Source organism: Leucopleurus acutus (genome assembly GCF_964270905.1).
Source record: "Leucopleurus acutus genome assembly, chromosome: 14".
NCBI lineage: Eukaryota > Metazoa > Chordata > Mammalia > Artiodactyla > Delphinidae > Leucopleurus > Leucopleurus acutus.
In genome coordinates, this window is record NC_139156.1 from 4,727,452 (window position 1) to 4,754,659 (window position 27,208).

The window sequence follows — 27,208 nt, forward strand, 5'->3', positions numbered from 1 at the left end:
TATGAAAAGATAAGCCAGAGACTGGGAGAAAATAGTCGCAAAACATATATCTAGTAAAGGACTTACACGCAGAATGTACCATATAAAAAACTCTTAAAACTAAAATGTCCACGACAAGGATATGTATAAATAAATTCTGATTACTTCATACAATGGTAAACCTGATGTATTGGCATGAAAGGGAGTCCTATGACAAACTGTTGAGATTTTTAACAAGATTATGAAATAGAACATGGAGTAGAACTTGATTTTAATATAAACGTGTATGGGCATAAGGATATGGGTATAAAAGTTATTGCCCAAGTGTGAACACAATTTTTTCTTTTAGGATGAATTTTTAAATTATATTTGCTTTCTTCCTTTTTTTGTGAGTTCCATTTGATATTTTTTCTAACGAGCATATATAATGCTTGTATCATGATATAAAATTATTTTCAGACTGGAAGAAGGACTAGAAGGACAGAACTACGGAAATTCTGTCCTATCCCTAAAAATGTAGTTAAAATGAATAGACTTAAGTAGAAAAAAACTAGTTCTCCCCATAATATACAACGTTGTGAAGATAAAGATGCACATTCACTGTGTTAAGGGTGTGTGGTTAACTTGGTACAACTTTTTCTGATGAGCAACTTAGCAATGCATAGCAACAGCTTCAGAAAACGTTTACATGCTTTGACTCCCATCTAGAAATCTAAGCAAGGAATTATTCAGAGATATGGATGCAGGTTTATCTAGAAGGATGTTCATGCTTGTTCTTTTTCAATTATAATTTAAAGTTTGGAGCATCATAAATGTCCACCATAGTGGAGTATTTGTACATATATCCCCGATAACTCATTCAACAAAAATTTGCTGAGTGTCTGCTGTGCCAGGCTCTTTGGCAGACCCTGGGTCTAGTGGTGACCCAAACAAACATGTCCACCTCCTGGTCCATAGTCTAGTTATTCTAGTGGGAAAGACAGACATTATCAACTCATTCCACTAATAAGTTAGGTGCTATCCAAGAAAAGTACAGGATGAAAATGTGCATATACAATATTACTTTATAGCCAGATAAAGAATATAATAAAAAGAAGTGTACATAATGTGCTGTGAACATCTATTTATTATCTCGAGAAATGATCTTCTTGCCAAACGGGGGACTTTCTCTGAGGGCCAGAAATGATCATTTACAAACTATTCCCCACTCAACAGGGAGAATGGAGTCACAAAGGCTTAAAGCAGAAATGTTCAGAACCACTTCCATCCGAGAACTAAAGAGAAAGAGAGATGAAACCTCTCAAGTTATAATTTAAATAATGTGCAGGTGTGATCCAACTTGAAAGAGGAAATTTGAAAGGAGCACTTCTTTATCAAGGTCTAAAAATAAGGTGTCAACTTTTCTCTTTCCACTCTCCAGTATCTCTAGCAAGAGCTTCATCTCCTTAGGGTTTCCTTTTGGAACACTTGTTAAGGTCAAGTCATTAACCTTGGCAGGTGGGACTCTATGTTGTCGGCTGCTAGAATCAGCAACCTTTGGGGGGTACGGATCCTCTGCTCCCTCATTATTTAGGAATTCTAGTTCTCTCCTGACGTGATAGGCTGAACTTTCTTCCAAGGCACTTGAAAAAGAGTTATAAATTAATTGTGTGATTGAGGAAGTCTTGGAAAGACCATGCCTACCCCCTTGTTCCTTGGTTGGCTGTAACCATAGCAACCTCTTACTCCAGACCAAAGTTCAGCTACTGTAAATCTTTATGACCGTGTTCATAGTCCAATGTTCGTTAGTATGACCCTTCCTCATGGAGAGAGAGGTTTTATATTTTACAAGCAAGTGTTAGACTCCATTTCTAAATACTGGACTCCAAATGAGAAGGTCCAGAAATATTATAAAACGATCTTTGTTTTTTTACCCTAGTATCCTCATTTTCCTGAGAAGATGCCTACGGCAACGAAAAGATTGACGTTCTTAACCAGCTTTGTCACAAGCTTGGGGGCTTTAATCGTAATTTGTTCTGTTCTTACAACTCAAGAATGGATCCGCAGTGCGGTTGTCATTAGTGAGACTTCTTCGAATGGTAGCGTGATTATCACCTACGGACTCTTTCGTGGGAAGAGTATTCAAGAATTGAATCATGGACTTGCAGAATCAGACAAAAATTTTGAAGGTAAATCATAACTCATTTGAATGGATACAGTGAGATTGAATTAACTGGGGAAGAGTCATACCATCCTGTATTTCAGCCAAATAGCCCTTCAAAAATAATTTCCTTGTGAACTTAGCTGGGCTGTAGATATGAAAGCATAGTTTTAATTTTGAAAATTCACGGAATCATTATTTCAGCTTCCTCGGTTCTGGTTGTGTCTATTAGCAAAACAGTCTAAATCATTCTAGCAGAGGCTATGCTTAAACAGTACTACAGAGTGTATTGATAGGGAAATAGTTAAGTAAAAATATGGAGCACAAACGTGGTGTTCTACAGCCAGTAGCGACAGCATTTTTAACTGTATTGACTGTGGATTTTTAGTTGGAGCAAGAACCTCTGTCCAGAACTTCATTACTGGCATCTATGCAAGGAAAAAATAAAGTGGAAGATATGGACAATTTCTTATCCTTATATCTCAAGTTCATTTCTTTCACTGATTTGAATTTGCAGTCTTACCTCCAAAATATCTCATTGCTGTTGGAATTGATATTAAATTTCCATTAAGTCTATTAATCGCATATTTTACAGGAATTCCTAAATTTTTTTTCTGATTTCATACACACTAATGTCCTATTCTCAATGGGAGGAAAACAAAAATTCCTTGAGAACGATAAGTTGAATTTAGCTATTTGTTTGGCATTTGAAGTTTGAATATATACCGTTATGTTTTCTAAATTTAAAACCAAATTTGTAACTTGTTTACCACCTTAAATGGACTTTTTTCGAAGGGTGTTGCGTGCAGTTCACTACACAGGGTTTATCAGGTATTATGCAGTCATTACCTCTTTCCTTATAAACGTACATCATTTTCTGCCTTATACAAATGTAATGTTTAGCCCTCATTCCGTGCATAATGGTGGGACATTAGCTTTTGACATTAGCTCCAAGTTCTAGCTCTAATTTCTGACTTTATTAATGAAATGATTTCCTTAAATCCAGAGCAACATACTTATATTTCCAAATTACAAATTTGCCTTTTAGACTTTAGCAAAAGCAACGTCTCGCCCAGTATTTTAGCAGCGTTACACATCTCCTCCGGTACCAGCCTCAGGTCCTCAGGAAAATGAGGAATGTTTTCTTTGCGGCGACTAGAAAAGAAGACTTTCAAAGATTCACTACCATTTTCAGTTCTGTGAATAGCATTTGCGAAACCAAAACTTGTTCAACTTCCTGAATTTCCAGACACTTGTAAAATTTTTAAAATACGAGAAAACAGCCTGTGAATTTTTTGGTTTTCATACAGTGTCTGTTTGGAACCAGTTGGCTCCAATTTGAGATAACTGGCTTCAATGAGATCCCTGACTCCCTACATCCGGAGCAGCGCCGAGGAGGCCCGGGTGGGTCAGCGCCTGGTTCTAGAACCCCATGGGAGTGACGTGGGCACAGTGGCTTTGGGAGGGCAGGGACAGCTGTGGTCAAGGGTAGCTCTGAAGGCGGCAGGCAGCCCCGCGGGCCCACAGAGGAGGTGGGATATTTACATTTGCTTTGCCTGGCTCTCTAGTTTTACTCTTTTCTTTCCTTTTCTTTTTTATTCTTCCTACTTTTCCTCTTTTCCCCAGAGAACCACATTCCAACTTCAAGTCACTGCCTCCAGTCACCCCAGGGGCTGTAGAAGATAAACGACCTCCCAGGCACTGAGATGCTGCACAATTGCCGGGCGTTCAAATCTGCTAGGGACACCTCAGAGCCCAGGGGGTCTTCAGTGTTGATGGTTTTAGCAGTCATTGAACTGGGAACACTTGCAAACAGTCCTCTCGGAGAGGAAAAAGTCACATAACCCAAATGTAGATGGTGGTTCAGCTGGTGCAGGTGTGTGGACATGGTCCCCCGGGAGCAGATCTGCAAACGCGCAGTGAGACAGGTTCTTTAGGACCACACGGGCTTATTTCCAATCAGAAACCAACCGTTGGCAGTACAATAAAATCATCGTATAAATGCCACTTTCCTGCCCTGCTGTGGTGGATTGCCTTTTCGTATGAGAAGTTAAGCATGTCAGTTTCTTAGCTAGGATGAGTTCACACTGAAATCTCCAAAGAGTAATGAATATTGCAAAGCTCTGCTATATTTCTACATAGGATTTATCACATGGTGCCGATTTGGGGCTGTAGACTTTGAAATGAAGTGATGATGGCTGAGTTCAACCTGCCAAAATAATTCGCCCTACAATACGCCAATTGGTGAGGAAAAGAGTCAGTCCAACCTGGGGAGGAAACTCTCCGGGGTGTAGCTAGATTGTTCGGGCAGCTCAGGCTCACCAGAAGCTCTACTAGCCTCATCCAGAGGCATCCCAGCTGGTCCAGCACCCAGATGAAAAGTGCCAGGTGTCCACCCGTGAGCACGTTGCCTTGCTGCTCCAAAGATTCTGGATATTTAATTTTGGTTCAGAAAAACCTTCCTGAGCAGCTACTATGTGAGTGAGGGGCTTGGATCCCAAGCGGAACTGCACAGAGCTGGGTGGACTCACCACCCAGTCTTTCTAGAGAAAGGCCCAGACCCCATCAGTTAAATCCATCAGCCCGCACTACTTGTAGGACAAAGGTGTGTGCAGGTCATTATGAGAACAAGGGGCAGTTTCAGCCCCAATGTGCCTCCCCCTGCCCACCAGTCTCTTTTCACTACCTACCCCTTTTGTTCCGGGGGAACTCAAAGTTGTACTATTGGCTCAAGCTAAAAATAATGAGGAAAGTGAGTCTGCTGCAAAAATCAATGAACTGCAAGATTGACTGAACTGAAGAAATGAGGTTTCTATCTCCAGAATTTACAAAAAGCCCCTTCTTACTTCTCCTATCTGTCCACCCCACCCCATACACATCCCATACTTTCCCTCGGGGTGGGAGCGACATATCATTTACCCCCAGAGACATGACCACACTGGGCGGTGTAGCAGAAAAGGGCAGAAAAAGCTTTCCCCCACCCTTCTTTCTGAGACATCCCTCGTCAATTTCCTAGAGGCTGAAGCCATCAGCTGGGACGTCCTGGGAGAGCTCCTAGGCCACACTCTGGGATCCATGGAGTTAATGAGCCCTTCCAGGGATACACTGTGGTCCAGGGACTGAGAAGCTCCACTGGGTCAGGCCCCCTGGTGACCAGGTGCTTAGGAGGGGGTGGAGACCATTCCTCTGCACAAGAAAGCCACCAGCTCTCCCTCAATTTCCAAGGACTTCCTGAAAACCAGAGCTAGAAGGGCCAGATGGCCAGTGGGGCTTGAGTATAAATGTCCAGGCACAGGAAGCCCGGATGTCCGGATGACCCCTATTTGTGCGCTGCCCACCACCCAGTACATTTCGGCCTCCCAGCTGCGGGAGCCGTGGCCTCTTTCCCCGGGGCTGCCAGAATCCGGGCGATTAGTTTTGATTTGAGGTGGCTTTCTCGATTCCGTCGCTTGACCCCTCAAAGGGAGGAAAAAGAACAGAATGTATTTGCTAATTTTGTAGGCAGAGAGCAGCTGTCAGATGCGGTGGAGGTTGATTGTGATTTCATTCTTGCCAACTTTCACTGAATTCCCAGCTTTCATTGTCTGAGTTCTGAGCCAGGAAGGGGAGGGGAGATACAGCTGTCATACCTGTGTGGCAGGGAATTCAGAAGGCTGAAATAGAATTTGGAAATATGGCTGTTAAAATTAAGATAAATTGTCACATGAATTCATAGAAAAGTGTGAGTCATTAGGCTCCAAATGGACTCCCTTTTGAGAACTGATGTCTAATAGATGTTACCAACAGTCAGAAAGAAAGCCAAGGGCTACCCTGGTGGCGCAGTGGTTGAGAGTCCGCCTGCCGATGCAGGGGACACAGGTTCGTGCCCCGGTCCGGGAAGATCCCACGTGCCGCGGAGCGGCTGGGCCCGTGAGCCATGGCCGCTGAGCCTGCGCGTCCGGAGCCTGTGCTCCGCAACGGGAGAGGCCACAACAGTGAGAGGCCCACGTACTGAAAAAAAAAAAAGAAAGCCAAACCTGACTGTCACTTTCTAATTTACTATGAAAAGGTGGAATGTTCACCATTTGCAAATGAACATCCATTTACAGCTTTTAATAAGAAAATTTCCCCAGGGAAACTTGGTGCCTTGGACACAGGACATTTTTCCCACGCTGAAATTTTTATTTTCTAGTTAAGTATCCAAATTTTGTCTTATTGGCTAAGGACAGAGGTCATTTAGTCCCCGGCAAACTTCTGATTCAATGCTGGAGTTCCCTCCTTCATGCTCAGGCAGAGGCTGTGGGATTGTGGAAAAAAGGGGAGTGGTTCTTGCCGGCGGTGACTAAGTTTGAAACATCTGCAGTATTTGACCCTGCACCTCTGAACAGGTGTGTCCTGCTTCTTGTTTTTCCTATTCTGGTGTCATCTTCCACGAGCTGCAAAATAGACATCACAGCCATGCCAAGCCCTCACCACTGCATCTCCGGGGTGAGCCAGGCAAAGGAACTAGGGCCTCGGGCTTGAGGGCAGGGCCTTCGGAGCTGTCCCAGCCCAGACGGCTTCCCGGAGGGCAGGGGGCCCATCGGGCCCCACCCATCCCCATGCAGGCAACAGTGGGTAGCGGAGAGGACAGCATTCTCAGTTTAACCAATGCCTTTCAGAGTTCTTACCTGGAGTGCATAGTAAAGGGGACTGCGCTGAGAACTTAGCCCTTCCCATGGGTTAATAACAGAAACAGTGACGAGGGCTGGGCACTGCTAGGGATGAGCAGACTGGACGTGTGTGCACTGAACTTTGCACCCAGTCCCGTCTCACTGAGTGGTGAACTCATGGCCTCCGTGTTGCTGAACTGGTTTTTCCCTCTTCTGTCCTCTCTGGTCTCCCGTGGGGTTTGAAAGGCTGTAGCTGTGCTCACGGGAGACCATACCCACATTTCTTTTCTCCTGCCCCTTGTCTTTCCTGACTCCTTTCTTGTCCGCTGGCCACACCCTCCTGCCTGCCTCTATCCCCGCTCTGTGTGGAGACACTTCCAGCCCTGGGCTTGGCCACGTGACGTGGCCATCAGGATGAATTCTCTCACACACGAGGGTCTTTACAGCCAGATTCCCAGCGTCCAGATGTCTGAAGGCAGATTTGCTGGCCAAAGCTCTCTCATGCCCACCCTCTGTCCGATGACAGGAGATTTACCTCCCTCGCAAAGTACCGCTGATTTAAAAAGAAAAACATCTGAACTAATAACATGTGGGTATTCAGAGGTGGAGAGAGGACAGACCCCGCACAAGTATTGTCACATCTTATCGGGAGAGTTGAGCCCGTCTGGCCAGCACGGGTAGGGAGGTAAAGTCAGACTAAATGTGTGCAGAGTCGGGGCCAGGCTGGCAGGAGCTTTGGAATCCCATCTTATGAAGAACACATTGGGGTTTATATCCCTTTTCAAATACTGGGAAAGGCTCCAGGCAGGAGAGGAGGGAGTGGATTCTGCGTCTCCCCAAAAGGAGCATTAGGATCCAGGGTAAATGTTGTCGAGACGCAGAATGAAAAACCTTTAAATGACTAAGGAGACGCAGTGATGGAAAAGGCTACCTTGCAAAGAGAGGGCTCCTTGCTGCCAGGACACGTTTCAGGAGGAGGCTCCAGGTCTCCCCTGGCTCCCAGGGCCCCATTCCTGAAAATGTGCCACATCCACAGCGGAGCAAGAAGGCTTCCGTGGCCGTCCTGGTTTCCGTTCCTTAAAGCTGCTCCGGGGTGAAGATGTGAGAGGTTCCTGCCCTCTCCCAGGGGACCTGAAAATCAGGAATGGAAAGAAGGAAGCATTTCCTTTTCCCTTCCCACCCCCATCGTGGTTCTAACACCTTGTAATTCCCAGTGATGGTGTTAGTACATTACTAAAGACTCTGAAATCTTTTTCCCAATTTACTTTTTCCCTTCTGTCGCTGTGACTTTCACAGAACCTCTCGGTAAACACTCTATTGAATGTGGTGGCAATCTCCTAATGGCCTGAAACGAGAGGTAAACACTCTATTGAATGTGGTGGCAAATCTCCTAAGGGCCTGAGACACACTGGCTGCTCTTGGAGATGTTTACAAACGCATGGCTGGGTTTCCAGGTAAGTGTGGGGAGAGTGTGTCTCTGGTGTCTGCTCATTTTGTAAACAAAGGAGGGAGCGGAGCAAACAGGTGCCTGGGGAGGCTGGCGGGTGGTGGTTAGAAAGGGGAGAATGGCAAAAGCAGGAACTGGTGGCAAACGGCCCAGGGCACCTGCGTTTCATTTTATGCAAGTGCATATCCACGTCTGGAGCTCCCCTGCGCTTAAGAAATATGCAAATTTTATGAAAAGGCTGACAGTTTCTAACCCCAGTGCCCAAGAGGGTGGAATGGGGAAGGAGGCAGAATGGGGTGTGTGAGGGTGGACCTGCCCTCGGTCCAGAGCTGGTCTTTGCATTTGGTGTCGCGTACTTACCAAACATTGCTTTAGTTTTAGGAACATTGAGCAGTTCTTCCCCAAAGACTCTGCACTTGGTGGTCATCCTGTTCCTGGTCCTTAGTTTGTTCACTTCGCTGTTGAGCTCTGTGTTCACCTTCTACAACAGCTTCAGCAACCCCTATCAGACGTTCTTGGGACCGATGGGGGTGTACACCTGGAACGGACTCAGCGGTGAGTATCGGTGAGAGGACGTGCTCTCTGCCTCTGTCCCCCTGCTTCCCTCTCACACTCGTGGACACACACGGTCACGGCCGAGCCATGGGCGTTAAGAAGGCCCCCTGTGTGCTGAGTTGCGTGCTGGGGGCTGAGGTTTATTTTTTGAAACTTACAGCATTTATTCAGTCTCTTTGGAAATAAAATTCTGTTTTAGGTGCCCAGGTAAGAGACCAGAGTGAGGTGAGGAAGGCGTGTTAGGTGTTAAAATATATGCCATACCGAGGCTTTGCTTTGGAGTATCTGGTGTAAGGAGTTGAACAAAAAAAACACATGCATCCACAAAACATTCACTGGGCTCCTGTGGCGTGCTTGACTCCACATTAGGCTCCACGTGATGTGTGGAAGTCAACACGTGAACACACATGCACACACATGCACGTGTGTTATTTAGTCTCCTTCTTGCCCTCGTAGAACAGCAGTCGACTTGACAAAATCTAAACCTGATCGTGGCACAGAGGGCCACCAAGAATGTCATTTTGGAGAATCTGGGGCCAATGTCCTTCTTGTGGGCAACCTGTGAGTCCCGGATGTTGCTGGGCGGTGTTGCTAGGTTGTGTTACTTGTTTGCTGGGAAAGGTATTGGGGTGAGGGATGGGAAGTGGAGCCCAGCTTGAGTCACAGTGTTTTGGACTTTCTCTGGGTCTCATGGACTCTGTGGCCACTGTGTCTGCTCAGGGACGTGGTCACATGGGAGCCTCGTTGCCCCTGCCGGGCAGCCGGGTTTCTCCTGGTCTTTCCCTCCCTCCACGAGAACCTGATCTCGAGATCGAATCAGAAGCAGCCCATCCTACTAACCGGACGGCTCTGGAGGTGCTCGTGTGTAAGCCACAGGTGGTGCATTTTTTAAAAAATAGGTTACTTTATTTATTTTTATAAATTTTTTTTTCATTTTATTTTTGGCTGCGTTGGGTCTTCGTTGCTGTGCGCGGGCTAGTTGCAGTGAGCTGTGGCTACTCTTTGTCGCGGTGCGCGGGCTTCTCATTGCGGTGGCTTCTCTTGTTGCAGAGCATGGGCTCCAGGCGCATGGGCTTCAGTAGTTATGGCTCGTGGGCTCAGTAGTTGTGGCTCACGAGCTCTAGAGCATAGGCTCAGTAGTTGTGGAATATGGGCTTAGTTGCTCTGCGGCATGTGGGATCTTCCTGGACCAGGGCTCGAACCCGTGTCCCCTGCAGTGGTGGATTCTTAACCACTGTGCCACCAAGGAAGCCCGGTGGTATATTTTTAACACAGACCAGGAACGTTCAGGGACAAAGAAAGGTGCCCTGGATATTAGGCTGTAAGGAAGCCTCAGAGGAGGGGCTCTGGGCAGCAGCTTTCCCCTGTCCTCCTGCTGAGAGGCCATCTTCACACTGGCCGCTGCAGGTGGCTGGAGGGGCCCCTGTGCTGGGGCTCCCAGCGGTGCTGTGCTGAGAACGAACACCCGGCTCTTGGGGGAGGGAAGCCCTGACTGCCGCCCTGGCTGGTGCGAGTGTGTAAACACTTCCACTGCGGCCTTTTTCAAGCTAATGGTTGAGGAGATGTGTGAGCCAGTCCCAGCCCAGCAAGGATACAAGGGAGAGCCACGCAACTCACTGCTCCAGCAAGCGCAGCTCATAACTATCGTGCACCGCAAGGGTGGAAACTTGGGCTGCCCTGGGCAAGCCTGCACCGCGGCCACGTCGCACGCTCCCCCCTCAGCTCTGAGCGCTTGGTGTCAGGCTGGTGCAGCCACATCCACACGTGACCAGCCCTTTCCTTTCTTTCTATGATTTTATTACCCGGTGGTAAAAACAAACAAACGCCCCAATGTAAAGGGCATCTGCTGTGGGCCAGGCACGACAGTCCCTCGGAATGAGTATTCCTGCTTCCTGGCTCACAGTGGAACTGAGGGAATTGGCTCTAAACTCAGAGATCCTCATCCGGATGCCAGGGTTCCTTGCCCCACGCTGTTTCTAGGAGGCTCGTTCACCTCCGTCAACCAACGCAAAGGAAAGACTCATTGGCACTCATTGCCAGGGTAAAACATAGATTATTTTAATTCTTGCTCATATGATCAAGAAGCTTCAGGTACAGCTGGATCCAGGGGCTCAGCCAGCACCGACAGAACTCTGTTCTCCTCCAGTGTCCCCTCTATCATTAAGCAGCTGGGCTGGTCCTCTTAAAGGCAAGTGGGCTGCCAGCCCTTCTTGGCCCATCCCCGATGCAGCAACCCCAGGAGAAAAGACAACTTTTCCCCCCAAATCGGACTCTCACTGGAATTGCCCTTCTCCATTTCTGGAGCAAAGCTCCATGGCCAGCAGGGTTGAATTCACTGACTGAGCCCCTTGGCAGAGAACTGACCAGCTGGAAGCTGGGGAGGATGGATCTGAGAGGAACGTCGGGCTCTCAGACCAGACGGGAAGGTCCGACGTGGGCCCAGCGGGACAAAGCCGGCCCCCATTCCTCGGTCTGCACCTGCAGGGCTCGGAGCACATCCCTTCATCTCGGCAGGAGGGACCCCCGGGCTTTCAGCCTCTTTCTCCATGGCTGAGTCTAAGCTGGCTTCGCACAGGGCACGTTTGTGGAGGAAAACATGGAAAATGGGGCCTGCAGCCTCCCTCACCGCCCTCCCCACCTGCTTCTAACAACAAAGAATTGTTTGCCGGGCAGCAAACTCTGGCCACGTTCCCTCCCAGGCTTGGGGCAAGTTCTGACACACAGAGGGGCTGTGAGCTGGGCAGAAACACACTCGGAGACTTTGCCTTTGCCTCTCTGTTCAGCCTTTGGCTTTGCCTCTGAAGGCCCTCACAGCCTCCGCCTTTGATAGGGCAGACTTGGGCCCCGAGTTTGGTCAGAGAACTTAGTGAAAACTCAGCTCATGGGAGGCTCAGCCTTCAGGGGGTTTTGGCCACAGAGATGCCATCACTGTGTCCTTGGCTTGGATCACCGTGGGGAGAGGGCAGGGGTCCTGGAGGCAGAGGGAAGGGCCACACACCCCTCTGCAGGCTGGGCTTGGACACCCTCTCCTTGGCTGCAGGGAAGAAGAGGGAGTGGTTTGCTAGTTTGTGGCTGAAGGATCGGGAGGGGGTTCTCCTTTTTTGAAAAATGTATTTATTTATTTTTGGCTGCGTTGGTCTTTGTTGCTGCGCGCAGGCTTTCTCTAGTTGCGGCGAGCAGGGGCTACTCTTCGTTGAGGTACACAGGCTTCTCTTGTTGCAGAGCACGGGCTCTAGGCACACGGGCTTCAGTAGTTGTGGCGCACGGGCTTCAGTAGTTGTGGCGCACAGGCTCAGTACTTGTGGCATGTGGGCTCTAGGAGCACAGGCTTCAGTGGTTGTGGCGCACGGGCTTAGTTGCTCCACAGCATGTGGGATCTTCCCAGACCAGGGCTCGAACCGTGTCCCCTGCATTGGCAGGTGGATTCTTAACCACTGTGCCACCAGGGAAGCCCTGGGGTTCTGCTTTGAGGAGAAAAATACCAGCATCACCTCTCGGGCCACTGTGCCCTCTGACCCCAGCCTGGCATGGCACAACCCTGACCCCAGGGGATAGAACTGTAGTCTGAGAGATGATGGAGCCGGAGAGAATCTTGCAGACGGTGTGTCCCAACACATTTGAACCTCAGTCGAGGAACCGAGAGCAGAGAGTAACCCAGCAGGTCACACGGCCCAGTGGGGACAGGCTGGGGTGGGAAGCCAGCGTCCCGAGCCTTCAGGGCCTCCTACTTCTACCAGGGGCTCCCTCCAGGTCCAATAGCTCTTCTGTCCCAGAAGCCGGACGACAGGCTGTGAGACGCGTGCCCTTTCTCAGGGGGCTCAGGTCAGCATCCGTGTCCATGGCGGCCCCTCCCAATTCAAACCAAAGCATCTACTTCAGGAAAAAGCATTTAACCCATTTCCATCCTACCCCTTTATGACTAAGCTTTCATTAGAAACTTCCCAAGAGCACGATGAAGGATAATTAAGGGGTGTGAGACGCATAGCACAGAGAGGAGGGGGTTTGTATGTACTCACTCCTTTTATTATTAAGAAATAAAACCATTAGGTTGAGGATGAAAGACCGTCATCACGGAGAGTGAGAAGTCCTCACGCAGAAGCCCTCTCATTAGGGCCTCTGGAGGGCCGTTCCCTGGGTGTGGGTTACGATCAGGACAAGTTTGACGCCAAAATGTCCTTCTAGTTCTGGGTAAATGTCAGCAGATGACGAGTCACGCAGACTGTGTCCCAAGGACCTCCGTCCTGGGGATTCCCGGACCCGGCATGCTCAGGCCCCGCCCCGCTGGACGGTTCGCCGGCAGCATCACGCGTCTGGAATGTCTGCGTCCTGACCTTCCTTCTCCCGCCTTTTTGAACAGCTTAACTGAGATATGACTCACATACCATACAGTTCACGCATTTAACCTGTGCCGTTCAGTGGTTTTCATATATTCACAGACCTGTGCAACCACCACCACAGTTGATTTTAGAATATTTTCATGGTCTCAAAAGGAAACTCCTCCCCCCAGGCCATCCCCAGTCCTAAGCAGCCATGAATCTACTTTGTGTTTCTAGCTCGCCCACTTTGGAAAACGAGGGATGAGGTTCAGAGACGCTAAACTCATCTCCCAACGCCAGTAGCTGGAGCCCTTGAACCCTGCTCTCTCTGACTCCAGAACTATGTTCCTTAACTAGGCCAAAGGAGCTTTCCAAAGTCAAACTGGTGGAATGTGCTCTAGTGAAGGACATTTGAAGAATAAAAAAGGGAAGCTAAAAATTTTAAATGCTCTTTTTTATATATATATATATGAATTCATTTAATTCTTACAACAACCCTTCCAGGTAGGTATTATTATTACTTTCTTAAACATCTTTATTGGAGTATAATTGCTTTACAATGGTGTGTTAGTTTCTGCTTTATAACAAAGTGAATCAGCTATACATATACATATGTTCCCATATCTCTTCCCTCTTGCATTTCCCTCCCTTCCCCTGTCCCTATCCCACCCCTCTAGGTGGTCACAAACCACCGAGCTGATCTCCCTGTGCTATGCGGCTGCTTCCCACTAGCTATCTATTTTACGTTTGGTAGTGTCATGGACATATATACACTACTAAAATGCTCTTCTAAAATGAGTTTAGTAAAGAGATGCTTCCTGGTTAAATGCTGTGCTCTATTGCGTGTAGAATGAAATCCCAGCTCCGGAGCCGGCATTCAGAGCTCTCCAAGTGGGCTCATCCTCTGTATCCTGTGCTCAGGACCCTCAGAGACCCTCCCCATCAGATGAGCTTGTGCCTCACAGACCCAGATGCTCTGAGTTCATCAACCACCACGAGTCTCTGTTTGGGCCGCCTTTCCTATTTGTCCTTCCTCAGCCTTCCCATCCCGCTGGTCTCTCTAGATAGTTTCCCCGTTGACCTCCGTGTTCAAGCATTTATTCATCCCTCATTCAGTACACCTGCTAGGTTCACTGCCCAGGGAAGTGGGCAGAGCAGCTCCTTCTGAAAGGGCTTGAGCTGAATGTTTGTCCCTGTCCACAACTGCCCTGCACCGTCTTTAGCATTTGGAGCCTAGAATCTAGCTCGCGCCTTTCATTTCTTTTACATTCCCCCTAATGCTTAAAAGAGAGTAAGTCCCAGTGTAGATATTCAGTGAATACCCATAGAGTACGTGTGATAAAGGAAAACAGTGACATTAAAAAATGTATCACCATGTTATCTATGAAACTATTTCTTCCTTTCAGCATCCTTCATATTCATAAGCATGGTGCTGTTTGTGGGGAACACACAATCCAATCATCTCTCAGAGGAGCTGGCCCAGAGGCTCTACCCACTTTATCCAGCAGTCACTCACCAAGGAACCTCCCACAGTTACAGATACTCATTCTGGCTCACCCTGCTCGTCATTCTTCTAAACGTAGTCACCGCGGTCATCATCGCCTTCTTCCAGAAGGCCAGAAAGCAGTGGAAGCAGGAGCAGAAAAAGCCCATGGAATATGCCCCAAGAGATGGAATTTTATTCTGAATTCTGTACCCGCGTTTGGTGGTTAGGTCTACTCTGTTGTACGCCAGCTCCCCGAGCGGTAACTGGCTGGCTTGTCTGGGTGATCAGCAGGTAAAGTGCAGGCCTGTTTGACTGTCATTCTGTGACAGTTTTTGTATCTCATGACACTATGTTCTTCATAACTGATGTACCCTTGAAAAAGGATTCTTCCCGTGAGGGTGGGGAAGATGAAGAAGAAAGCTCTCCAGTCCTTGTAGTGTTCAAAGCAGTAGAATGTTTGTGAGCCTATGGACCCTTCTGACCTGGTCTCAATCTCTTAGGTAATAAACGTTTGGGTTACGCACCTTCCCTTTGAGTTGCTCGAAGCACTTTGGTACCTATGATCTCATTCACCTCAGGAGAGACCATGCGTTTTTATTCCACTCTATGAATGAAGACTTCCAGGCACAGAGAGATTCAGAACACTTTTTTCCTAGACCAGGTGTTGGAAGCAAAAGGAGAGACCTAGGGGTGTATGACCTGGTCCTCTGGACCCTCAACTGCCCATATAACTTAAAGCCAATGGTGAGTAGAAATGCTGATATTCATTTTTGAGTTTCCAAGATGAGTTTTATTTTATTTATTTATATTTTTTTATATATATTTTTGCGGTACGCAGGCCTCTCCCGTTGTGGAGCACAGGCTCCGGACGCGCAGGCTCAGCGGCCATGGCTCACGGGCCCAGCCGCTCCGCGGCATGTGGGATCTTCCCAGACCGGGGCACGAACCCGCGTCCCCTGCATCGGCAGGCGGACTCTCAACCACTGCGCCACCAGGGAAGCCCCAAGATGGGTTTTTTGTAGGGAAAAGATTAGGAAGGAAGAATATCAAGGAAAGATTAAAATTATAGCCCTACAGCCTCATTCTAAGAAGGTTAAATATATTTTTGCTTTAAAAAGATTGTGGTGAATTCAGTCAAAAGAGAAATGTCATACTGTGGTAAGTTCTAAAAACCCCATCAACCAACCCTCTGCTTAGTTGCTGCAGTGTCCCCGACACAGGTGTAGATGGTCAGGTGGGAGTGTATCACCCATCAGCAGACTCCTGCCCAGCCAGAGGCTAAGAAATGGGTTCCAGCTCTATGGCTTGCAGGCATACCCTGATGGTTAGGTGCACAGCACAGGTGATGGGTTGCCTTCTAAGAACAGGTGGGTGGAACGAGTTCATGGCCTCATGAGAGGACAGTGGGTGACCTGGAATATTTTAAAAGACACCAGATGGATTCGACCTACTTCGCCGGTAGGATATTCTCCCGGAAAATCACTTTGAGAATCTTTGGGGCTTGACAGAGCACTGACCGAATTCTGAAATAATCACCTTTCACGTCTTGATGGAACCAGAGCCAAAAGAAGCAGAATTCTCTTAGTGTAATTTACAAAGCAGCAACTCTTTGGACAGGAGGATACATCCTTTATGAAACTAGCAGAGATTAACCATCTTCTTACCCATTACTTTTTAACAATCTGTCTTAGAAATAACATTTTTCATTCAAGAAACATGCACTGAATACCTGTGATGTGATTAATGCCTTGCTAAGCCAGGTACCTGCCCCCACAGAGATCACAACTGAACAGTTAAGACAGACATTCAAAAAGCAGTCACTAATTCCGTGTGAAATCCATTCTTAGTCACAAAACTGTGTTCATTCTTTGAAAGGTCAGTTCTCCATAACCTCCCTCCGCCAAATCCTACTAAAGTCAAAATTACTCTAATAAATCAACTTAGTGTGAAACTGAACATATTAAAAATATGATTACCCACAGCAAAACTGTTCTAAATTCTTTGAAGCTAAAAACATTAATGTTCTTTGGAAGTTTGAATTTTATATCAGATTTTGATAATAGGGTTGAGTAACAAAGAGGAAACAGATGAGGGTAACAAATTTGCCCTCACATCCTGTATCAGTACAAAAGATTCTGTAGCTGGGGAAGACTATGTTTACTCATCTCAGCATTGGAGCAGAGCTTGGCTTCTTTAGAGGACAAACTATCTTAATCCTTATATCATAAATGGTCTTTGAGGAACCATTTAAGACACGGGAAAATCAGGTAAGTGGAACTACAGTTCACAGTCCGGGAGATGAAGAGCTTTGCTCTCTTACTACGTCTGAAGGTAGAAAGTAAAGAAGCTGCCTGTGTGTTCAGTGGAAATCTTCTTAAGGAAGGACAGGGCTTGCTGACTTTTCACAACCACAGGCAATGTGGCACGACCCAACTCTGGCCTCCTGCCCTGGTCCCCCGAGATGGGCCTTTTAGCGACTGTCCGTGGGGCAGGGAGGGGGACTGACTTTTTTTCAGGGAAAGAAGTACCGTTGAATAGTAATTTGCTGTTCTAAAACTACTAATAAATGTGCATTCTCTTACTTTTCCTGTAACGGAACCACCTGAAACACTATTTTGAAGGGGTCCAAACGGGTCCATGAAATATGAATGTTTCAAGGGTCGTGATGTGACCCCTAATCGGTCCACGTGGTCCTGTTATGATGAGCTAGTTTACCATATAAAATATCGTGCTCTTCAGTTTTACAAGAACATAGAGTCTGTGATCATAATTGTAGGGAAAGTCGTACTTTACACTAATGTCAAAGTGATGGGGCTTCTCTAGTGGGCTGATGCTTGCAGAACACGGTGGCAGACAGGGGCCTCAGCCTCCAGTTAAGCTTCGCCTTCATCATTACAATTTGATTTGATCATCTCACCAACGCCTGTGGACCAGGCGGGGCAGGGGCAGTTGTCTCCTTGGATATGCCACTTCTCTGGGTCTAATGAACTATCCGGCAGCCAGCCCCACGTGGCCGTACAGCATTGGTGCCTGTGGCACGTAGCCATACAGGTAGACGGATCAGCAGCCTCCCGCCTTCTGATTGGCCTCTTGGAAGCCCTAGGAGCTTGCAGTTCTGCAAAGCATAGGCAGGTGCCAAGTAAAGTTCCAGAACAGGTTCTCCCTCTGCCGGCCCATCGCCCACCCAGAGTGCATCCTTCTTTTTCACTGAAACCAGCCACGGAGTGCAGACTTGAAGCCAGGTTCTTAGTTGTCTAATCTGATGTCTTTCTAGAGCCCGGACCAGGACGCAGAGCAGGCGTGTGTGGGACCGGATGTCTAGGAGTCGGGAGGCTTTCTGATTCTGAAACTCCAGCTTGGAGAGAAGCCAGGCTCCTTGGTCCCTGAGCCCCACGGGGGTCTCCTGACCCTGGGACCCAGATGCCCCCCGAGGGCCTTGCATACATAGGTTCCCCCCGCCAGGGGCGCGGAGGGCTGATGCCTCTGTAGCAGCTGGGGCTGCAGTCTGCTCTCTGGGCCTCACCCTCAACCACCCTCCGACCCAGGACACAGGACCCAGTTGGGGGCTCCATTTGTACACTGCTCTGACATCTCATAGGAGCCGCAAGAAGCCAGCAGTCCCCCCCCTTCTCTGAGCTTTTCTCATGATGAAAAAATAAGTAATAAATAATAGAAGTGACAACCAGTGTGGGATTGAGCAGGGAACGTCTGCAGTCAGGCTGCCTGGGGTGGAGAAGTTAATCTCAGCAAAAGCCTCATTCTAATCATCTGTGAAATGGGATCGCAGTACCAGGCTTCGCTCTCAGCAATGTGAGAACGAGCTGTGATCAGGGATGTACGGAACTCGGGACCTTGATAACTGATGGCCATGCCTCTCCTCACAGAACTGGGAGCCCGCAGAGCGTGGTGGTGGCAACTTTAAAAGCTAGAGGATGTTGCCCCTTTAGCTACCACATTAATAATTCTTTTGTTCTGTAAATGAGCGACAAACAACTTCAACCCTGGGAGGCTAAGAAACTTGCCCAAGTGTCCACACCTGGCAAGTAGCAAAGCAGCAGGAAAAACAGGTCTCGGGGCCCCTGTTCTTTTTTACTAACGTTTGATTCGGTTGCATAAACATTTGTCTGCCTCCGGCTGAGGGTGGGCCGAGGGGACAGAGGAGAAGGTTCCTGCCTGTGAGCTCTGCCCGAGGGGGGCATGGCCTTCATGGTGTTGCCCGTGGGGCTAAGCCGCACATTTCACCGCATTTGTGTGTCTCAGTGCACCTGGATCTGGTTCATTCAGAACACAGAGGATCAGCCAGGCAAAAGCGCCCAGTGTGTTTCAAATAAACCCTCAGCTGGGCTGGAGAGGGCGGCCCCCGGCGCGGCTCTCCCCCACACACTCAGACGAGGCAGCGCCCCGCGACCTAAGGACTGCGTGCTCCTGAAGATAGAGGGCGAGGCCCAGGTTACTCGTCGTGATCTGGGTCCCTGGATTACTAAAGCCGAGCCCAAGGGGGAACTGAGACCTGGGGAGCTGTGGAATATTAAATGCCCTGAGGGCGACTGCACGAAGGTCAGCCCAGGCTGTTCTCCCTGCCCTTCCTGCTCCGCGATCTCACGCTGCCCGCAGACTCTGAAAATTCTTAGAGCGTCACTTAGAATTCCAGACAACGTCCTAGTTACAAAAAAAGAAAAGTGAATCTGTCTTTGTGACAGGCTTCAGACCATGAAGATTTCATTTTCAAAATGTTTAAATATTTAGTTAAAAAACAAAAATTTAGCTAGAAATACGTTGTATTCTATGACTATTCCTTTTAAATGAACTACTTTAAAAATGAACACCCCTCCTACCTCTGTCTCCCACTGCTCGCCAAGAGGCGTAGACTGAATAATTTTTAGCCTTGACCCTTTGTAGAATTCTCTGCCCCTCTGGCTGTGTGGAGCAGGACACGCCCACAAAACGGTCCCTTCCGGAAGCAGGGGTTTCTGCTTTTCTAATTCAGCGCACAGACGGTGGGTCTTCCAGAAAAGAGTGTGGTCACGGCAAACGTCACCGTCTCTCAACGTGTGCTTCCCCTAAATGCTCTACAGGCGAGAATCCATTGAATCCTCCTGGCAAAGGCAGGTGCTGGTTTAGAAGGAGCTCATTTCACAGATGAGGACTGAGGCTTACGCTGGTTAAAGGGTGCGTCCACAATCCCACAGCAAGGGAGACACTGAGCAGAGATTCCAGCGCAGACTGTCTGCCATGTCTTGGGTGGGGCACGTGCCCTTACAGTGGCCCCTCGTGTCTGCATCAAAGCGTTGTAAAATGCCCCACGTGCACATCCACACACTAGACCTTGGCCTCCATCAGGTGTCCTCCTGGTAAGCTTGCTGGATTAACTAAGTTTGCTGGATTTCTGAAGTGCTGAATCATTCTCCTTTGGCTTAAAAGTTTAACTACTTTCAGCAGACACTGCACACTGAGTGTTATCTTTATGTACTCAAGGCAGACTGACCTCTTCTTGATAGCTCCATCACTGTGCTAGGTAGAGGTTCAGTATCCTGTTGAAGGCAGGTGAGGCAGTGCCGAAAGCACATGCTTGTGTGCTGAGACTTAGGTTTTAGTGAATACGCAGTGAACAAATATTTATTGAGCGCTAAGTCCATTGAAGATGGGTGGCCGAAGGTGGGAACCCAGCTGGACAGACAGACCTTGAGTCCACCCTGACGAGGCTTTCCAGCAGAACCTCTTTGGGAGCATCTTGAAGGTGAACCTAGACTAATTGGGAAGGTTCCCCGAGAAAGACGTGGCCTTTGCTCCACCCCGAATTCTGTGACCTTAGAGAGGATCTAATCCAGCCCTCGGGTTACACGGAAAGCAAGGGAAGCTCAGATCTAGCAAGTCGAGGGTTTCTAATCTCTGCTTCCTCATTTGAAAATAAGAAATAAAAGGGTAGAGGAAGATTTAGGATCCTTTAAGTTCTTGTTTTTTTCTTCTTAATTTCATTCAGTTTATTGTTTAAAGAAACATTTACATAAACACAAAATGTGAACAGGTCAAGGTTCCAAGTATGCAGGACACGTGATAAGTGTTTCCCAGGGAACTTCCGTTCCTATAAAAATCTTGTTTTTGCGAATGCTGCTATTATATTCCATGAGGGGTATAACAAGCCTGCTCTGCAGGGGTCTTACTTTGCTGTCTAGTGTTGCTGAAACGTTCCTTTCAGCATTTGCCTCACAAAAGTCAAATAACGCCGTCTGCAGCAACATGGGTGGACCTAGAGATAATCATACTAAGTGAAGTAAGTCAGACAAAGGAGGGCAAATTCCATATGATATCACTTATATGTGGATCTAAAATAGGACACAAATGAACTTATCTATGAAACAGAAACAGACTCACAGACATAGAGGACAGACTTGTGGTTGCCAAGGGGGAGGGGGTTGGGGGAGGGATGGATTGGAAGTTTGGGATTAGCAGATGCAAACTATTATGTATAGAATGGATAAACGACAAGGTCCTGCTGTATTAGCACAGGGAACTATATTCAATATCCTGGGATAAACCATATTGGAAAAGAATGTATATATATGTATAACTGAAACACTTTGCTGTACAGCAGAAATTAACACAACATTTTAAATTAACTATATTTCAATAAAATCTTTTTTTTTTTTAAAAAAGCACACACAAGAACCTCAGAAAAAAAGGGCAATGAATGAATGATGATGACGTTCAGGTACACTTGATAGGATAAGAAAAATTCTCTTCATATTCCAGAATGAGAAATCTTTGAAAAAATTTTCTCATTTCCAGACTCTTCCATTATATTTACAAATGAGTGCCCAGGAGCTCGTGGTGCACTGCTGAGGAAACTCTGAGGTCATGTGTCTGGGAGCTGTGTGGCTTTTTATTGAGCGTACCGACCCACACATGCTTCACACCCTGCTGTGAACGCAGTGCCTTTGGAAGGTGTTTTGGCTGTACTCTGACCCAAGTCAGTTAATGCCACTCCACCTGATAATCTGCCACCCCCAGAGTGGCTCAATGCAAACATCTAGCTTAATGCCTCCATGACAATTCGGCTGTCATGGACTCGTTCAATCAAATAAAAACCTGTAGAGAATTTTGATAGCAAGATAAATGATGCATCACTTTTTCAGAGGGTCATAGAGATGGATGGCATTTAAGATGCCCATGGCTAAAGATCAGGAGTTCTTAAACTACTGAAGCCCATGCTCCTAGGGCCCGTGCTCTGCAACAAGAGAAGCCACCATGATGAGAAGCCCGCGCACCGCAACAAAGAGTATCCCCAGCTCCCTGCAACTAGAGAAAGCCCGCACGCAGCAACAAAAACCCAACGCAGCCAAAAATAAAGAAAATATTAAAAAAAAAAAGAAAATGAAGAGACACCAGAGCTCTCTGTCCCTCCGTGAGCACCAAGGAAAGGCCACATGAGGACGTGTGAGCAGGTTGCTGTCTGGAAACAAGGAAGTAAGTCCCCATCAGGAACTGAGTCTGCAGGCACCTTGATCTTGGACTTTCCAGCCTCCAGAACTGTGAGAAGTAAATATCTGTTTTTTAAGCCCCCCAGAATGCGATATTTCATTGTAGCAGCCTAAGCTGACTCAGACAGGCTTTTTAGACCCATTCATCTATGGGGGGGCATGGTCAACTCGAGCAGACGGGCCTCTCAAAGGTAACTGTGTTTTGTGATAAGCCTTGCGGAGCACGGGACAAAGGAAAGCAATGAACTGGGAGCTGGCTCTCAAGTGGGGTAAGAGGGGCCAGCAGGGAGCTAACCTTGGCCACTGCTCACGCTCGTACGTGGTGGGAGCGTGGGTGGTGGATGAGCCCAGATCAGGAGCTCGGTTCCAGCCTAGGACTTCCAACCGACCAGCTGTGTGACCCCGAGCTGCAGCTTTTCGTCTTTGGGCCTCGGTTTCCTCATTCACAGGACGGAAGGCCTTCCATGACCCTGGCTCACGCCTACATCTAAATGTTGCTTAGGTCCATTGGGGTCTTTCATGAGGGTTTGAAAAAGGCAATTCTGCAGATTTTTTGATCCTAACCATGATGTTGCAGGTAGCCTTTGGGTGGGTAAGAGGGTGGGGAGACTGGGCTTAATCTGGGGTCAGGCATGCTGACAACGAATGGGCAGATGTGAGAGGAGGACAGATTTGTATCCTCCAGAGGACGATGGATTCCAGCAAAGAGGAAGAAGCCCTGTGCTGACAGGCGGTGGGAGGCCCATGCCCTGGGTCCACAGGCTGGCGCGTGCTCGCCTCCGTCGCTTAGAGGACACCGCGGAGCAACTTGTCCCCCTCGAAAGACTCAGCGCAGGCTCGGCAGATGCGGAGATTGAAGAGGCCTTTCACAGGGCGCACATCTGAGCTGTGAGCACACGGGCAGAGCAAAGCACAGGGCTGCCCCTGCCTGGGACCCACGCTGTGAAGAGAGGAGATCTACTGGAAACTTCACGGGAGACTTCGCGTCTTGTTCACCGTCCGCTGAAGGTGAGAAAAGACAGCCATGATTTTTAAGGGAGCACCACAGCCAGGGCGATGGTGGAGGGAAGGGGGTCAACGGGGAGAGCCTGTGGGCCCCAGATGAGAGCGAGAGAATTTGCCAAGGCTCCCGCGGCTCACCCGAGGGACATGCAGACCAGACGCCATTGGCCAACAGCCTCCTTTTCTAACCACTGGGACACCTGCTCTGAGGAACCGTCTTGCTCCCTTGCCTGAGACTTTCTGTTGGGAACAGAGTTGCCACACTTCAGAGCGTTCACGATGAGCCCAATTTCACCCACACAGTGAGGTTTTGATGCTTTTCAACCAAAGAAAGCAAAGAGCCAGCGCTCAGGGGGCAGGTAGAATCATTAGCTCTCAGAGCAACGCAAATCAAACCACAATGAGATACCACTTTGCATCCACTAGCCTGGCTGGAATCAGAGGCAGAGAACAGTAAGCATGGTTGAGGGTGTGAACTCAGAACCGCGTGTACAGCGGGTGGGGATGTGCAGTGGTGTCGCCACTTTGGAAAACAGTCTGGGAGTTGCTGAAACAGGTAAAGAGAGTTACATACGACCCAGCAATTCCAGTACTAGCTATACACCCAAGGGAATTAGAAGCACATTTCCACATAAAATTTGTACATGAATGTTCATGGCAGCATCATTCATAATGGCCAAAAAGTGGAAACCATCCAAATGCCCATCCACTGATGAATAGATAAACAAAATGTGGTGTAACTACGCAGTGGACTATTAGTCAGCCATAGAGAGAGGAGTGAAGTACTGGAATATGCTAAACATGGATGGGTCTCGAAAACACAATGCTCAGTGAAGAATCCAGACAAAAACGTCCTCATGTTGCAGAATTCCATTCATATGTGATGTCCAGAATAGAGAGATCAGGAAAAACAGAAGGTAGCTCAGTGTGCTTAGAGCTGGGAGGGGGCAGGGGGGTCAAGGAGGACTGATCAAGGGTTCAGGGTTTCGTTTTGAGACGGTGAAAATGTTCTAAAATCGTGGTGATCGTTTCACCTATCTGTGAATATACTAAAACCCATTGAATTGTACATTTTCAATGGGTGAGTTGTATGGTGTGTGAATTATAGCTCCATAAAGCTATTTTAAAAGTCTGTTACATTCTCTTCTAATAGTTTTACATGAAATAAACAAAAAATTGCTGAGACCGTGGAAGCCTCATTTCTACCCCATCCCCGGTTCTGTCCCCCTTCCTCCCTCACCAAGGTAGCCACAATCACAGATTATGTCCTTCTGTCCATGGTTTAGGTCACTTTTCCATAGCCTCTAAGCATCTTTTATTGTCACCACCACAAGAGCTCTGGGAGACTGAACCATTACTAACCCCATTTGACAGATGAGCAAACTGAGGTCTAAAAGGTCAAAATTGAGCTGCCCAAGGTCAAAAGTCCTAGCTGACTCCCACTGGATGCTATTGTCCCACCCTTGTGTTAGCAACCTGCTTTTTCATTCCCTGCTTTTCCAACCACCTTCTTTGGTAAAACCTCACAAATGATCCCATTAATCTGTTTCCATGAAGAGAATGTTATGAATAACATTATCAGTGAATATGCTACACGCAGAAATCTCAAAACATCTCTGGTATTTTCCAGGAAACATTTTTACAGTTCTAAGGTGATTTTATAAATCCTTCTATAAAAGGTGAAAATTGCTATTCTGAACAGCTCGAGCAGACGATCTAGGTTTCTTAAGTAGAACTCAACTAATTCTCACCCGCCAGACCTGCAAATGTCACAAATCTTCCAAGAAGCCTTGAACATTTTATGGCTTTTGTCAGCAAAGGAGGAGAAACAGAGAGAGGAGCTGAGAGCCTTTGCATTTCACACACTTCATCATGGAGAAGATGGACGCGCTGTGAGCCATGAAATACCTGCCGGAAAAGGATGAATAAAACCGGCAAAGTCTCCTAGAAGGCCGACACGGGCAGCCCCCGGCCACTCCCACCCCAGCACCCCTCTGTGGCTCACCCTGAGAAACCAGCCACTGCACCTCGGATGAGCCGCCCCACCCACTGGCTTTTGTGGGGCCCCCCGGATCTGCGAGGCATCGCGGGCAGACACGGAGATGGATAAGACGTGGCCCTTGCCTTCAGCGCAGCGTTACCTATTAACTGATGCTGACTTGCTTCTTATTAAAAGTTGGCCCATAATAGTGAGAAAGAGCGGCTTTTTAAGGGACCCTTTCTATCCAGTAATTGGCTGGTGCATCTCAGGCCACGGTGTTTGCAGGTGAGCCGGAGCCCACGGAACCCCAGCTCCCCTCGGGCAATCCAGGCGAGAGCCCCACGGTTATGGGCTGAGTTGTCCCCCAGAAAGAGATGTTGGAAGTCCTCATCCCGGTGCCTGCACATGTGACCTTATTCGGAAATAGGATTCTTGCAATTAGCTAAGATGTAATTAGCTAAGATGGGGTCACACTGGGTTAGGGTGGGCCCTTAATCCAATATGGTAGCCTTACAAGAAAAGGGAAATTTGGACAGAGACGCAGACACAGAGGAGAAGGCCAGACGAAGACAGACACAGGGACAAGACAGCCATGTGGAAACGAGGCAGAGATTGAAGTGATGCAGACACAGCCATGGAACGCCTGGGGCCACCGGGAGCTGGAAGAGGAAGGAAGGATCCCCCCCAGATCTCAGAGGGAACCTGACCCTTCCATCACCTTGAGTTTGGAGTCATGCCCTCCAGGACCAGGAGACGATAAGAGTCTGCTGCTCGGAGCCCGCCAGCGCGTGGCACTTTGCTGTGGCAGCCCGAGCAAACCAGTACACTCACTCTCTGAAATCCCGAGCTCCGCTCCCCTGGGACCCTGTTCCTTCCCTTGGTTGAGCATGGGGTCCTGGACTTGGGTCTTTCCCACTCTCTGTTGTTCTAGTTGTTGACCCCGCTCCTGAGCCCTGGACCTTCTGCCTGTCCTTGATGATACATGGTCCTAGCCTGGCTTCATCCACCAGGACCCCTCACGGAGCTGCCGAGACATGCTGGTGGGTTTCAGGACCACAGACCTCTCTGAGAAGCTCTGTCAATGACAGGACACAGAGTTGAATCCCCTCAGCTTCCTGACTAATCACAGGGTCTCAATCCAGGGTCCAGACAAGTACCCCCAGGGCTGCAGACTCTGGTCTACTCTTTCCAGGAACCCAAGAGGAGCTTCATGGAAGATGCCCTCCCCCCGTCCCCGAGGAGCCCCTGGAAACCTCTGCCAGTGCCAGCCCCTACAGGACCATCTCCGTGTTTCCAGGTCTCCGGCAGCCTTCTCTTTCTAAGAATCTGGGTCCAGAGTTTGTCCGGGTCCCTGAGACCAGGAGGGTGAGAGGAACCAGGAAGCTGGGAACTCCCGGCCTCCTGGCCCCTCTGGGAGGTGTGGTTCCTGCCCGTGCTGGGCGCCCACCTGGCAGGAGGCCTTCCACTCCAGACCTGGGTCCTCGGTTGCCCAGTGGTGCATAGGCGGCATGTGTGGAGAGCTCCAGCAGGGCTGAGGGTCCCCGTGAGCAGGGCCAGGATCCGTGTGATGCCCCGTGGCCACTCCGGAGGGGATGCCCCTCGTCAGTGGAGCCGCAGCCAGTGACGGCAAGGACAGCCACAGCTACAGCACTTCGGCCGGGACACGGGGCCCTGGGTCCCAAGGTGCCTCCCGAGCCCCTACGTGGCAGTCCCCAGACCTCAAGAGCCCCTCCTGCCCTCCGGCCGGCTTGGCTGACCCTGGACTACCGCTGCCGCTGGTGCTGCAAAGGAGCCAGAGCCCAGAGCCCATTTCAGCCCCGGGTCTGCAGGCTCTTTGTTCCCTGCCCACCAGGAGGCTGGAAGAGAGACCGAGGGCTTAGCAACTTTTATAGACGTTCAACAATAAGAGTGAATTTATGCCTGTTGAATCTAATAATACATTTTACAGGTCTTTTTATCTTATTTTCTAGGTTTCATGTTTATTGAATTTTACAGAAGTATCAGTCCAAGACGAACTGAGAAAAAGAAATAAACCTGTCCTTAACCATGGAGAGTTTGGGATGCACTGGTCTGTATCCTGGCCCAGAAGCGAGCAGATCCCAGGGGGCTGGGGACCCTGGTGGTCTTCTTGGCAGTCGGGGCAGCTACTCCCACCAGGTTCCACTCTGTGGTCAAGATGCTGAATGCCTGCCG

General features: G+C 48.6%; 1 protein-coding gene across 1 annotated transcript; it reads left to right on the forward strand.

The window, feature by feature from the left end:
• Positions 1 to 1,918: 1,918 nt before the first annotated feature.
• On the forward strand, positions 1,919 to 14,755 carry CLRN3 (clarin 3; the record flags this gene model as incomplete). Its single annotated transcript, XM_082853940.1, has 3 exons — positions 1,919 to 2,147; positions 8,573 to 8,752; positions 14,475 to 14,755. 3 exons carry the CDS (start codon positions 1,919 to 1,921, stop codon positions 14,753 to 14,755), a joined length of 690 nt encoding a protein of 229 aa, XP_082710066.1.
• Positions 14,756 to 27,208: the final 12,453 nt, after the last annotated feature.